At 42.1% G+C, this 12,957-nt stretch overlaps 1 protein-coding gene across 2 annotated transcripts in view; it reads right to left on the minus strand.

Annotated features, from left to right (window-relative positions):
- Positions 1-1,374: 1,374 nt before the first annotated feature.
- GARRE1 (granule associated Rac and RHOG effector 1) overlaps positions 1,375-12,957 on the minus strand; it is a 52,352-nt gene continuing 40,769 nt past the window's right edge. For both annotated transcript variants that reach the window (XM_041396247.1, XM_041396248.1), the window contains 7 exons: positions 11,634-11,731; positions 10,281-10,406; positions 8,822-9,807; positions 5,384-5,549; positions 4,386-4,520; positions 2,173-2,251; positions 1,375-1,746 (listed from right to left, as the gene is read on the minus strand). In XM_041396247.1, the coding sequence (XP_041252181.1) occupies positions 1,432-1,746; positions 2,173-2,251; positions 4,386-4,520; positions 5,384-5,549; positions 8,822-9,807; positions 10,281-10,406; positions 11,634-11,731 (1,905 nt within the window). In that variant the 3' untranslated portion in view covers positions 1,375-1,431. The remainder of the gene's footprint in view (positions 1,747-2,172; positions 2,252-4,385; positions 4,521-5,383; positions 5,550-8,821; positions 9,808-10,280; positions 10,407-11,633; positions 11,732-12,957) is intronic.

A 12,957-nucleotide genomic window follows, 5' to 3' on the forward strand; every position in this document is an offset into this window, starting at 1 on the left:
TATATATATATATATATATAGTATTTGTTTTTTGGTATCTTTAGATATAGATGTACTTAGTTTGTAAAACCAAAACCAAAAAATGTGCTTTATCTTCATTGAAAAAATTATGTAGTTAGAACTAATAACCCATTTTACTAGTAGTTAACATATTAGAATGATATGACTTAAGAAAAATACAAAAATAAGATTAATACTGTCAAAACTCTTATACCAGAAAATATTGTGGTTTTTAGACTCTTTCAAAGATGAAATATGAAAATTTAAATAAGCTCTAACTATATAAAGAATCTTCTGTAATCTCAATTCATATACAGTGGGATAGGTATACATATATTTACCATTGTTCTTGAATTTGTAAGCACCAGTCACTCGCCCCCATCCACTTTGGTTGGAAGATTATTCCTAATTCCACAGGTTCACTTAATGGCACATATTGACTGCAAATAATTACTTTATCCTTTTAAAAAAAATAATGTTCTTTTAACTAACTGCTACCCCACATTTCAGTTTTAGTATCTTCTGAGCCAGCTCACAATTTTCAATCAACCATAGCATCTGAAATAAGACTTTAAATAAATGCAAGTAGTCTCTTAGGCTTTGCTTTCACACACTGTGGGAGCACCGTGTGGATAATGCCTTTGGCCAAACGCAGCCATAGGACATGGTTTGTGTGGAACCAGGGTCCCACTGTGCACACGGGTGTGTGAGCACCAGGGTCCCACTGTGCACACGGGTGTGTGAGCACCAGGGTCCCACTGTCCACACAGGTGCCATCTATGTCAAGCAGCTCAGGTAATGTTGACGACACAAGGCTGAGTGGTTCTGTTGATCTTCACCTACAGTAAAGAAACTGCCACAAAACTCAGTTTTGCAACTGTTTCTGCAGCAGTTCCCAAATGAACTCACTTGTGTAGCACAGGAAAAGCTGCTGTTGCACTTCATTTTAAAAAAGCTGCCCACAGGCTGTAATGGAGAATACAAAGGTTCTACAGCTTGTCCTTTATAAATTTAAACACAAACAGTGTTGAGCAAAGTGACCACTATATATTTGCTTCAACATATCCAATGTGTTTCAGTAAGATGTTTTAACTATAAATCTATATGAAAAATAGCTATAAAATACAGTGTTTCTTGTATGGTAGTCCTTCAGCAGTTGTTTTTAGAAAAAAAAATGTCTTGAAAGTAAAGGCAATTACACATTTTTAAAAGCATTTCTGCATCACAGTTTTGGGCTGTTTCACGTACACCAAACACATTGGCCATATTTGCTCAGCACTGTAACTCAGAATGCAAGAGTTTGTCTATCTCACCCAAACCCCCTCAATCCCACACCACGAGAGAAACAGGATGTAGCCAACACAGCACTGTGAATCAAAGTAACGTAATTTTCATTTGGCCCTGTGCCGCATTTCCCAGCACGACAAGCAGTTAGTACTGGTGCAGGTACGACGGTCTGCGTTCGTGCTTTACTGGGAACGATTTAAAGCCCTTGTTCATCTGTTTGTGCTGGGAAGCCTGCTGGGATTGCTGCTGCTGCGCGTAGGCGAAGCCGGAGGAGATGCCGGCTGCCGGGGCGCAGTCGCTGGCCCACATGGGCGACTGGAGCATCTGCATGGCGTCGCTCCACTGGCTCACGGGGCTGCTCATGGGGTACAGGGACGTGCTCTGGCTGGGCAGCGTGCTCGGCACAGAGGATGTGTGCTGCCACGGGGCCTTGGGAGGCCAGGTTTTGGTCTTGTTATCCTGAGAAAACAAAATCAGTTGGGGGTGCTTGGGTTTAACAACAGAACGCTGCTTTTTTGAGACAATACTTAACGTGTCACCTTATCGCTTCCTTGAGATATTTTCACAAGGTTAGTTTATATTTGAAAGCCAAACTGATGCATACATCTAGCACTCTCAATTCTTAAAATATCTGCCCGTTAAAAAACATTTACTTTACACACAGTGGCCTCACTGAAAGGGAAAAAGGTAAATGACTTCCAATTTCAATATATTAAGCTTAGTGACTGACAAAAGCACCTCCTGCTATTTGAGTGCAGATGCTTTAGCTTTTCACTGAAGTAAGCAGTCTGGAGATAGAGATGCTTTTCCAGTTGACTGCCTTGTGCAGACCCATCCCCAAATGCCAGCAGGAGAAGGGACTAAGCAAAGCCACGCCGAGCTCACCTGACTGCGGTCATCTGCTGCAGAGAGAAGTGGAGGCGATGGCAGCGTGCTGGGTTCCTGTTCACCACTGCTGTGTTTTCTGCTCAGAAAAAGAGAGACTGTTACTTTTTGGTTTTAAATGAGTCACCCTCATTAATCTGTCACTGGCACAGATCAGTTTTCAGTGCGTGTGTTTTCAGAAACATTTGGTTTCATGTACTTTTTGTTCAGTACAGGTAAAAGCAACAATACAGAAACTCTCAGGGACATGACAATGCAGTAGTTCTTGGAGCTACAGTTGCAACATTTTTGTAGAGGTGAAAGGAAGCTGGGATAGACTTTTGCCCACTTTCAAGAAATCTGCCAGAAATTGTGGTTTTTTTCTGTTACCTGCTCTTGTGGCTAGGTTTCTTTTGGTTTTTTTAAGTATCTTTTCTGAAATAACCTTACAGATAAGACAAAAGACCAGTTGAGGAAGTGGAACATCTGCTGAAGCACAGTAATTTTACTGACAAAGAATGTTCTACCTTTAGTTTAATTTGTGACCTGACACCTAGTTATTAAATATGAGCCCTTGACCACATGTGCATTCTGGAAGACTTTTTTTTTTTCCTTGGGTTTTTTGGTCTTTTTTGTTTGGTTGGTTTGCCTTTTTTATTTGTTTGTTTTGGGGTTTTTGTTTTGTTTTTTCGTTTTGGTTGGTTGGTTGGTTTTTTTAGGAGGAGCGATTAAGGGCATGGGTTTAGATTAAAGCAGAGTCTTTTATTTCATCCTTTTTGTAAAAAACCCCAGTCAGCATGCTCCAATCAGGCTCCCATAGGTAAGCAGCCCTTTGCAGGTCACCTTTAGCACACTCAACCCTTCTACCTCCTCTTACAGCCCAGCTTTAGCTCTGGTATGTTGTCAGGCCCTGACCTACAGAACACTTCTTCTACAAGTAACAGGAGACAGCAGTACTGTTGCTTCAGCTGAGGTTTTGGTCAATTAAGCACTCTCTCTGGAAACTTTATTCTGCTCTTTAGAGCACTACATAAACCACAGGCTTTTCTTGCTCCATGATCAGTCTCCAGCTATCTACTGGCTTGGCATGTGGAGTCACCCTTATGAGTTTGTTTTCCTTCCCTGCTGCTTTTTTTATTTTTTCTTTTAATACAAGTAATTACTACTTTTTCTGTGACTGTTTATGAGCTGGCTCTTTGCCATAAATTTCAATTTAATATTCATTGAAGCTCAATTTTTGTTCCCTCCCTATGAAGTATTGGCTAAGTGCAAAGATTCAGAAAGTAGCTACTCTTATTCCTTTCTGATAATGCACACAAAAATAGCTATCCAGGTAGAATCTGTGAGAAACTGACACTGACTGTTTTTTAATTCACTAAAAAGACAGACAATCTTGTATCTATGTATTGACTCCAAATTACTCTGTGACTGTAAACAAATATTTGGCCACTTATTTCAATTTTAGAAAAGATTGAAAAATAGTTTGAGAGAACAATTCCAGATTGGAATTGGGTTGGTATTCATGCTTCATGTTGTGCCTTTTGTTACTATTGTTCTGACTATCCTCTGCTGTGCAATCACTGAGGTTCCAAAGACACCGAGCCTCCAGCCCTTTAGAAAAGCAGAACTGCTGTAATTCACACTACTGATAGAAGTGGACTGTTTGTAGCTGAAAATCCTGGCTTAATTTTCCATTACTGAAATTATTTACAAAGGCAGTTTGGCCTCCTCTTCCTACTGTGAGAAACAGAGGACTAAGCAGTGTATTTCCCACTCCCAGAAGAGCAGCAGCCAAGGTGAGAAGTGCACAGCAGGTTAGCAGCAGCTTCTCCCCAGTGCCACGGGCTGCAGCTGAGGCCAGCAAAGGCACCCACAGGCACGGCCCAGCTGCAGCCAGGCACTCTGCAAAACCAGCGAGGATCTCGTAAAGCCCCAGGAAATGGCATCCAAAGGAGACTCTCATGGAAGAGGGAAAGCATCAGATCTTTCCTAGGCACAGTGACCCTCAGTGAACAGCTGGCTGTTTGCACAGTACTGGCTTGTACAAGGAGAAAGCTGCTAACACAACTCACTTCAGGAATCCCCCGGTCCACATCACCAGTGTAGTACACAAACTCATGTTTCTGGAGACCCGTCTCATTGGCAGGAATTCCCTTTGTCTGGCTACTCAAATGAAATGACATATAAACAAAAGGAATATTACAAAGTGGTCTACTTCTGTTCATTTTGCTCACCTCCTCTGCTTTACAGCAGCAACAAGGTCTGGCCCTGAGAACATGGAGAACAAACTGTCTCCGTTAGCTGAGGAGGTCTCATCACTTGAGCTGGCAGAGTCTCCTTGAGTACCAGACCAGCTGTTTGTCACATCACTGCAAGACAGAAAGTTGTATTAGTCCTTGTACTTACAGTGCCTGGTCCAGACTGTTTGCCACAGTTGTGCTGGATCTTTGTCACAGGTGATACCTCAGAGCACATCATTTCAGTTGGTAAAATGTGCCAGTAATACAGGTACTTTCACTAGTTCTGAGTGGTCACATTAACTGCTCTGTCTGTTACAGCCTCTTTATATATATTTAACTACAATAACTATACCAATTAGAAGCACCTTTCAGGAAGGAGAAACAAGTGATGCTTGGGTTTGGAATCACTAAGTACTTGACTTTTTCACTGCAAAACTGAGCTAGAACACATATCCATCCTACTGGTTTTACACTAGAGACTCACTGCTCTTACGTTATGGACGAATGGACAGAGAATCTTGAAACACTTCTTGTGTAGTAAATAATTACGATTTGGAAGATATTAAAAACTACAAGTGTACCTGCTGTGAGGTACCTGCCTTTTAGTAGCAGGATTAAGTGGCTAAAATCTGGAAAACCGAATTCAATCAAGCACTGCAACTTTGAAAGCATCACTTTTCATCAAAACTGTTTAAAGCTGTTTTCAGAATACTCAGACAAAACTCTCCTGAATACATATGGGCTATAGATTCCTTATTTCCTCTGTTGGAGTCACAGTCAGTATCCATGCCACTCTAAGGATGACATCAAGCATGTCAGTGCCTTGGGATCAGCAAAGCAGGCAAGGTCACATTGCTCGCTCTTAACAGTGAAGTGCAGCTTTCACAGATGCAGCAGCAACTGAAAAAACACTCAGTATTCCCACATTGTGCCAAGGCTGGGTGCTAAATGAAGTTCCACAATAAAAACATCCAGCCTGTCCAGTCTCTTACCCCTCTGTGAAATACTCAGGGAAGGGCCAGGTTTTATGAGGATCATCAGGAAGAGGCCAGTTGCCACGCGTGGTGCTTGGACGACGGACGTGCTGTGCTTGCCTCTTCTGTTGCATAGCCTGGTTCACCCCAGCAACATAGCGAGCAAACTCTGGATCAGAGCCAACTGAAGGAAAGAAACCAACAAGTCCATTGCTGACACTCAGCGATTTCTGCTGCACTTTGAATGCTTTAGGTGTGACCATACCCCACAACACAGTAATTCCCTCCCTGATGATAAATGGCAGCCAGCAGTGGATAGGTCTTCACGGAGCAGTGAAGAACACTGAACAGGAAATGTTTTACAAAGATGAGATACACAGCATCCACAGTGGATAATAATTATCACATGGAAGTACACCTGCCCCTTGCATTCCATCAGGGAAACTGTGTTTGTACTACAATCATGGCTATGCTGAAAGGTCCAACATCAGCAGACACTGATGAAATGGACACTGTACATTTATCCACACATGTGAAAAAGAGCAGAACAGTTACTGTAGTTGATACCAGAGTGCAACATGGTTTCCAGCTATGTTGTGATCCTGCTTGGATCACACTAGAACACAGAGGGCCAAAACTGCCTCCTTCCTATAGTGATGAGACAATACTGAAAACATTCTGATTCTGACTACAAAATATTTCAGAATAAGAATTGTATTTACAGAAAAAAATCAGTAATTTAAAAATTCTTCCATTCTCAACATGTCTTTTGTGTCCCAAGCATCCAATAAGGAGTAAGCATGGTCTTGAGCAGACACAGCAAAAGCCTTAATCCAGAAGTGTTTCAAATGCTCCATTGATCAGAGCAAGCAATTGCTGTATTCAAAAGACTGCTGATAATGAGTCACAACTGTTTCCACAGCTTCTCTTTCTTTTGCCTTTTTTTCCTCATTGAGAAAAAACTTGGCAATCTGACTGGATTTATGGAAAATGTCTAGACTACATGCACAGTAATTGCAGTGGGAAGTACTGAGCTGCTGGCTTGCCAGTGTCAGCTGGAGATTGAGTGAAGACTGAAGAACATCCAACAATCATGCACAGCTCACAAAGCAGAAATCTCTTCCATCTGACAGCTCCCTGCATTCAGTACTGCATTTGGAAGATATGTTTCCTTGTTCTCATATGACACATCCAGAAAAGACCTTCACAGTGTTTTGCTGAATGCAAATTAAAAAGACAGTGAAGAAAACTTTGTTTCTCTGGCTCCTTTGTTAAGCAAGGGCTATCTGAGAGCTATCCAGGAACAAAACAACCCCACTTATGCTTGTTCTCCCTCTGAAATATCTTCACGTCTATTTAAGATGAGGCTGGAAGACAGTTCCTCACATCTAAGAATAGAGTCTAGATGGATTCTGAAGGACATCCAGGCTTTTTTACTTGTGGACAGCATAAAGTTCTAAAGTGCTGGTAATATTCAGAATAGAAGCTTGTGTTAATTTTTACCTCACTGAAAACATCAGGTGAACAGGTTTTTATCAGATAGTTTTTTACTCCAAAGGACTGGAGTTACCAACATTCCTTCTATTAGTTCTTATTGCAACATTCCTTCATCAGGTTAGTGATGACTGAAGTGCTACAAAATACATTTTTGGGACTAGTTAGGCCTTCAACATGAAAAGCCATACTTTTCAATTTTCTAAATTCTTAATCAGCAGTTTTGCATCTGAAGAGAGACATCATTTTCAGACTATAAAAGTACTTATCAAAAAAGCAATGTGGTTTGTTTCAAATGACAAATGTACAGTCCTAGGAAACCCCGGAAATGAAAAACACTTCTCTGGTTTACAGCTTTTTGTATGACACTAAAGCTTAAAATGCAGATTTCTACACCACAGCTCAACCTGGCAACTTCTATGAAGAAAAGCTCTTTCTAGAGGAAAAGTCTTTAGTTGGAAGGATTTTTGTTTGGTTTTGGCTTTTTGAATGCCAGATCTGTGAAAAATACTGTTTACTTATCACTACAACTGCAGAAGTGTGTATCTTAATCCACTGAGCACCCTTTATGGACCTTGAGTAAGTCACCTTTTCCAAGTACCACTTTCTACATCCTTGACATTCATCAAATGGAACAAAACAAGTCGTTTTTTGAACAGCAAAAGGAAAATACTACAGAAATAGAATGGATTCAAAATGCTGAGAATGTCAGTCCTTTGCATACCTGCTTTCTTTTCCCCACACACACATGGACTTAGTGCTTGCTGAGAATAATTTTGTCCTTCCTTAGAGGCTGTGATAATCCTTAAGTCTATACCCTAAGTATGTTTAACTAAGATGATGCTAATTCAGACTTACTAAGACAGTTATTAAGCAACAGCGTAACTACGGTGGCTATTTTTGCCATAGAAACTCCACTAATTAATCAACTAAGTTGACAAAAGAACTATCATAATTCTGAGTCAAAGGAGCTGGTTTGAGACGCCTACACATTCCAAACACAGCCAGTGCAAATGAGCACGGGAAACTGAGCCCTCTTTGATAGAAGGTTTCCCTGTTCTCTGCTCCTCCCTCCAGGCAGTTGCCATAAATGCATACTACAACATTCCTGCAGCTGTGCTCCAGGCCAACAGAAGTTACATTTACAAGGTAGCAGCTGTGCAAGTTGTTCTTAATACTACCATTAGAATCACACAATCACAGAATATTCTGAGTTGGAAGGGACCCACAAGGGTCATCAAGTCCAGCTCTCAAGCCAATGATCCACATGGGAATTCATCTCCTCTTAAATTCCACAGTCAGTTTCTTGGTCTGTAGATATTTGTTGATGACTCTAACATTTTATCTCAATTCATCTATATTTACAATCTATTGGTGGTCCAAACACATGTGGCAAATCTCATGGCACTTGATCTTTAGTCTCTAATCGTTTGACATCCAAACTTTTAATTGCAGAACCAGCTGTGGAACAGAAACCAGTATGACTCCCAGGGAATTGGGGAGCATAGGAGGGAAAATGTGGGGATATGGGGAAGATGCAACCCAGCTGTATCTCCAGGTTACAAGACTGCTAAAGAGCAGGAAGAATAATTTTGAGGAGAGGGAACACACCTGATCTCAAGAGTTTGATTTTAAGCAATTTTACAAACTAAGTATAGGAGGAACATCATTTGTAAATATCTTTTCAGTACTCTGCTGAGCTCCATAAAGGAAAGGTCAGACTACTACAACTGAGACAAGAAACAAGGAATTGGTTCCCATGCTTGCTTATTAAAGAGAGTTTTAAGATCACCTTCTGTTACAAAAGCAAATAAGCACACACACAAATCCCTGCTTGCACTGGTCAGCACCCTTACATCTGGTGGGCAGCACGGGGAAATGACACTTATTGCCAGCCATATTTCACAGTATTCTTTTAAAAAGGACCCTTAAAAAAAGCATAATAAAGGAAAAGACACACACCTGCAGGGTCAAAAGGCAGGATTTCTCCCAACATCCCAAACACTCCATCAGTTTGGTCACGATTTGGCCATGTGTTGTTTCTAGGTCCTTGTGGTTTCTGTCCTAACATCTCTGCCATCACATTGTCCATATAGCTGCTCACAAGACCCAAGCTGTACAAATCAGAGCTTAAATCTGAAAAACCAGGATTGTTCCACTGATTTATATGAGACAATCCAGCTCCAACAGCCGGAGCTTGCTGCTGTGAAGAATTACTGAGCCATTTGGCAGGTACACGTTGCTGTGGTCCAATAGGTTGAAGCAAGTGTTGGTAATACTGCATTTGCTGCTGCTGCTTTTGGGACTGCTGCTGGGACAAGCCTTGCTGAGGAGGATGCAGTGGGGTGTGAGACACAGACTGCGGCTGCTGTTGAACTGCTCCTGACTTTTGTTCTGCTGCTGTAGAGGATGCAACAGAGTTCCTTCTTTTCACCATCGGAGAAGTCTGCTGGGATTTGCCCATGTTAAAACCAGACAAGAAATCTATAACATCCTGCATTTCTTGGTCAGTTGGTAAATTCATACCTTTGTCATCCTTGCCATCATCTGGTTTGAAGAAGCTGTCCCTTCTTTCCACTAGAAAGCCATTGACGAGCTGGTTGGTTGTGCTCTGCACTGGCTGCAGGGCATCTGCGCTCCGAGGGAAGTTACCGATGTTCAGGATGTTCTGCAACCGTGCGTCCATGTTAGTGGGCATTTTAGCTTTCTCCTCTGAGCTGGAACTTATGAAGACATTTTTGGAAGGTGTATTGGGGATTGAGTAACTTCCTGTGTTACTTGTACTAGTGCAGGAAGTTTTTTTTGTAAACCTTGAAGTCAGTTTTGAGAATGTCTTTTGCAGACCCCCTGAAGATTTGCTTCCATTCCCCGATGGCATGTCAACTTGGCTCCCAAATTCTGAGATTTCACGCTGTAACTGGATCTGAATACAAGGCAAAGCTTGCTCCCTGCATCAGCAAAAAAACATGTATATCAAACCACCTAATACGTAACTGAGTTTGTACTTTGAGGGAAAACGTGTATTTCAATAATAGCTCAAGAAAGAAACAACACCAAAGACTGCCAAGTCCACCAGCTACTTCTTATGGTAATAAAGCAAATTATTCCTCATATTTGCAATAGTTTCCACTTCTTAAATTTTAGTTGTGCTTCAAGACCTAAATGGAGACCAATTTAATATAAATCAAGTATTTTTCTAAGAGAGAAATAAATACTTTTTAACCCTTGCTTAAAACCAAACCAGCAGCATATCCAGTCTCCTGTATCTCTGGATGTACCCAGAAGGTATCTGTGGGGATTAACAGTGTCTCACTCTCAGACTGACTCTTGTTTTCCCCTTTTGATGAGCTGGCACTATCAAATCTCTCAGCACAGATTATTCAACAAGGAAAGCTTAGTTTGAACTAGAAAAGAGATGTACCTTCCTTCCTTCCACCTGTGTATATCAAACACAGCAGTATAGAGCACATCTACCAGCCCCAAAGTCTTCTCCGGATCCAGACTCCTCTGCAGCAAAGACATTGTTGCTGGATCTTCTTTCAGACACCTGTCATCATTAAGTTTAAATTAGAAACCAAAATGCTCCTTTTTTACGTTAAACAATTCTACCATATCAGTCAGAATACAGAAGGCCAATTGCTGCACTCCTGCAGAATGACCTGGGAATGCTAGGGGCTCCTGGGCTGCAGCCCGAGCTCCGCCTGCTGTGGGACAGAGCTAACCAAACTGCGAGGTTCAGCAGCACAGGGTACTGAACTCATCTTGACAAGAGCTCTTTAGAGCAGGCAGAGCTCAGCACGGCAACGAGCACCGAACGCTCAACACCCCTTTCTGGAACAGGGCAAGAGCGTGACACAGCCCAGCCCGTGCCGGGAGCCCGAGCCCGTTCCGCGCACGCAGCAGCGCGGGGCGGCCGCGCCTCAGCGGCACCGGCGGCTCGGGACGCGCTCCTGCGCTACCGCCGAGCGCCAGCAGGCGGCGCTGCCCCCGGCAGCCATCCCGGGCACCGCCACACCAACACACAGACAGACACACAGACACACACTCCTTCCTTCTTCCCCTGCCCCCGGGACACTCCTTCCTTCCGCCGGGAAACAACACCGGGACACACACCATACATGCATACATTCCTTCCTTCCTCCCCTCCCCCGGGACACAGCACCGGGCTCTCCTCCCTCCGGGCGTGCCAGCAGCACCATTAGGAATAGGCTGCCTCTGTAAGCAGTCCAGTGAATCCAATGTGTTGTACTGAAATTCCTAACACTGACTCCTTCCCAATTAGACACAAGCACTGCTTCCTGCTCCCGCTGCTTTGAACGGGAAGAAGTCCTCACAACCTGCAGATCAACCATTCTTTACTAGGCAGTCACCTAAACTGGCAGGAACAGCATCTCTTGGAGCCCAGAGGTCCGTGGTTGATGACAGCACCTAAAGAACAGCCCAGTGAAAGAGCAAAGGCTCTCACATCAACTCAGCCAATTCTCGGCCTTCCTGAGCTACAGCTGGGACCTGCTGGGATGGACCATAACAGGAGTACTGGCAGATTATTATTTCTGAAACCTTCTCTTTGACCAACAAGCTTTTACATTTCCTACAAGTCTCAGTGCCGCCTGCACTGCCTCTCTTGCCTTAGGAATGGAGGTGTTCAACCAGTCCACATAGAGGAACTTAAGGAAGCTGTGCCCTAATTGTGCACGTTCTCTCTTCCATTTGTACTGCAACAATTTTCCCCACATATTTCAGTCACAATCTGCAGTACAGTATTTTTATTTACCAAGTTGATGGAACTTGCACCACAATTCTTGATCCTTCTAAACTTATCTGAGGAGCATAGGCTTCTTTATTTTCAATCTGTGCCGTGTCCACAACCACCTAGTAAGTAAAATAAAAGGGAAAAAATTTTAAGAATTAGTTATTTTATCACCCCTGTAATTAAACTCTAATACTCTCCCCTTCCAGTCATGCTACAGGTACAAAAAAAAAAAAAACCAAATAAAACGAAACTAACTCATGAAATTATTGTAAATTTACTCTATTTCAATATAAAATTAGATTAGTACAGAAACCTGTATTTCAAGGACTTAGTTCTCAGTTACATCCTGTAGTAATGCATCACTATGCCACTACCAGCTGCTCTACCCCACTGCTGGTAGTTCTCAGTTCTCAGTATTTTTGAGAAATTTAGCACAGTTACTACTTTAAGAGCTCCCAAACACCTACTCAGCAAAATGTTTTACATAATTTCACTGTAGTGCATGGTATGATATAGACAAGTAATATCCAGCCAGAAGCCCTTCAAAATTCCTAACACAAACCACCCCCTTTTAAGGCTATAAAATTCCACACCAACATTTCTCTACTCCACTTAATGAAACTGCACTATTATTAATTCCTGACTAAATACAGAGAAGAAAAGTGACAGTTCAGTTTGTTGGACTCTGAGCCACCTGTAAGACATCATGCAGACATATGGAAGAGTAAAGTCTTGAAAACCAACCCTGTGTCATGAACCTTTCTTTTTAGACAATGGCAAAGGAATGGATTCACTTCAGCTTCATTTAGCCTTTAATTTAGTGATAGTAAGTTCCATATTTGGTTCATGCTTTCTGTTGTAGTCCAGTCTGTGTGGGTTGGCCTTTTTGATCATTTCCATAATTTCCTATTTTGCTCATGCTGAAACAGCAGCTTTTTGGCAGCAATCAGCAGTTCTTGCTTCAGTGACTAGCAGATTAGCTGTACCATTTATCCTTGAAATGGCAGAAGTCCTCTCCTATAGCTAAGCCTCAAGGGACATTACTGACTTTGTTGCCATCACCTAACCTACATTGGTCCTGCTTCTGTCTGTTACTGGGTATGAAAAAATGTGAAACAAAATGCTGAGTTTCTTCTCTCTCACTTAAACAAAACCATAAAATAACACTTTATTATAATTATTTCCTACCTTTCAAATATTTTAGCAGAAGGCCTTCTTTTTACTTCAGTTGACTCTAAGCCTTTGCCCAGGTTTATTCAATTTTAAACATGTCTAAGCATGGTGATAAAAGGCCACACCATCATCCACCCCTGAAAATACCTCTCATTTTGTAACAGGACAATTC

Source organism: Onychostruthus taczanowskii, unplaced genomic scaffold (genome assembly GCF_017590055.1).
Source record: "Onychostruthus taczanowskii isolate IOZ18803 unplaced genomic scaffold, ASM1759005v1 scaffold127, whole genome shotgun sequence".
Lineage (NCBI taxonomy): Eukaryota > Metazoa > Chordata > Aves > Passeriformes > Passeridae > Onychostruthus > Onychostruthus taczanowskii.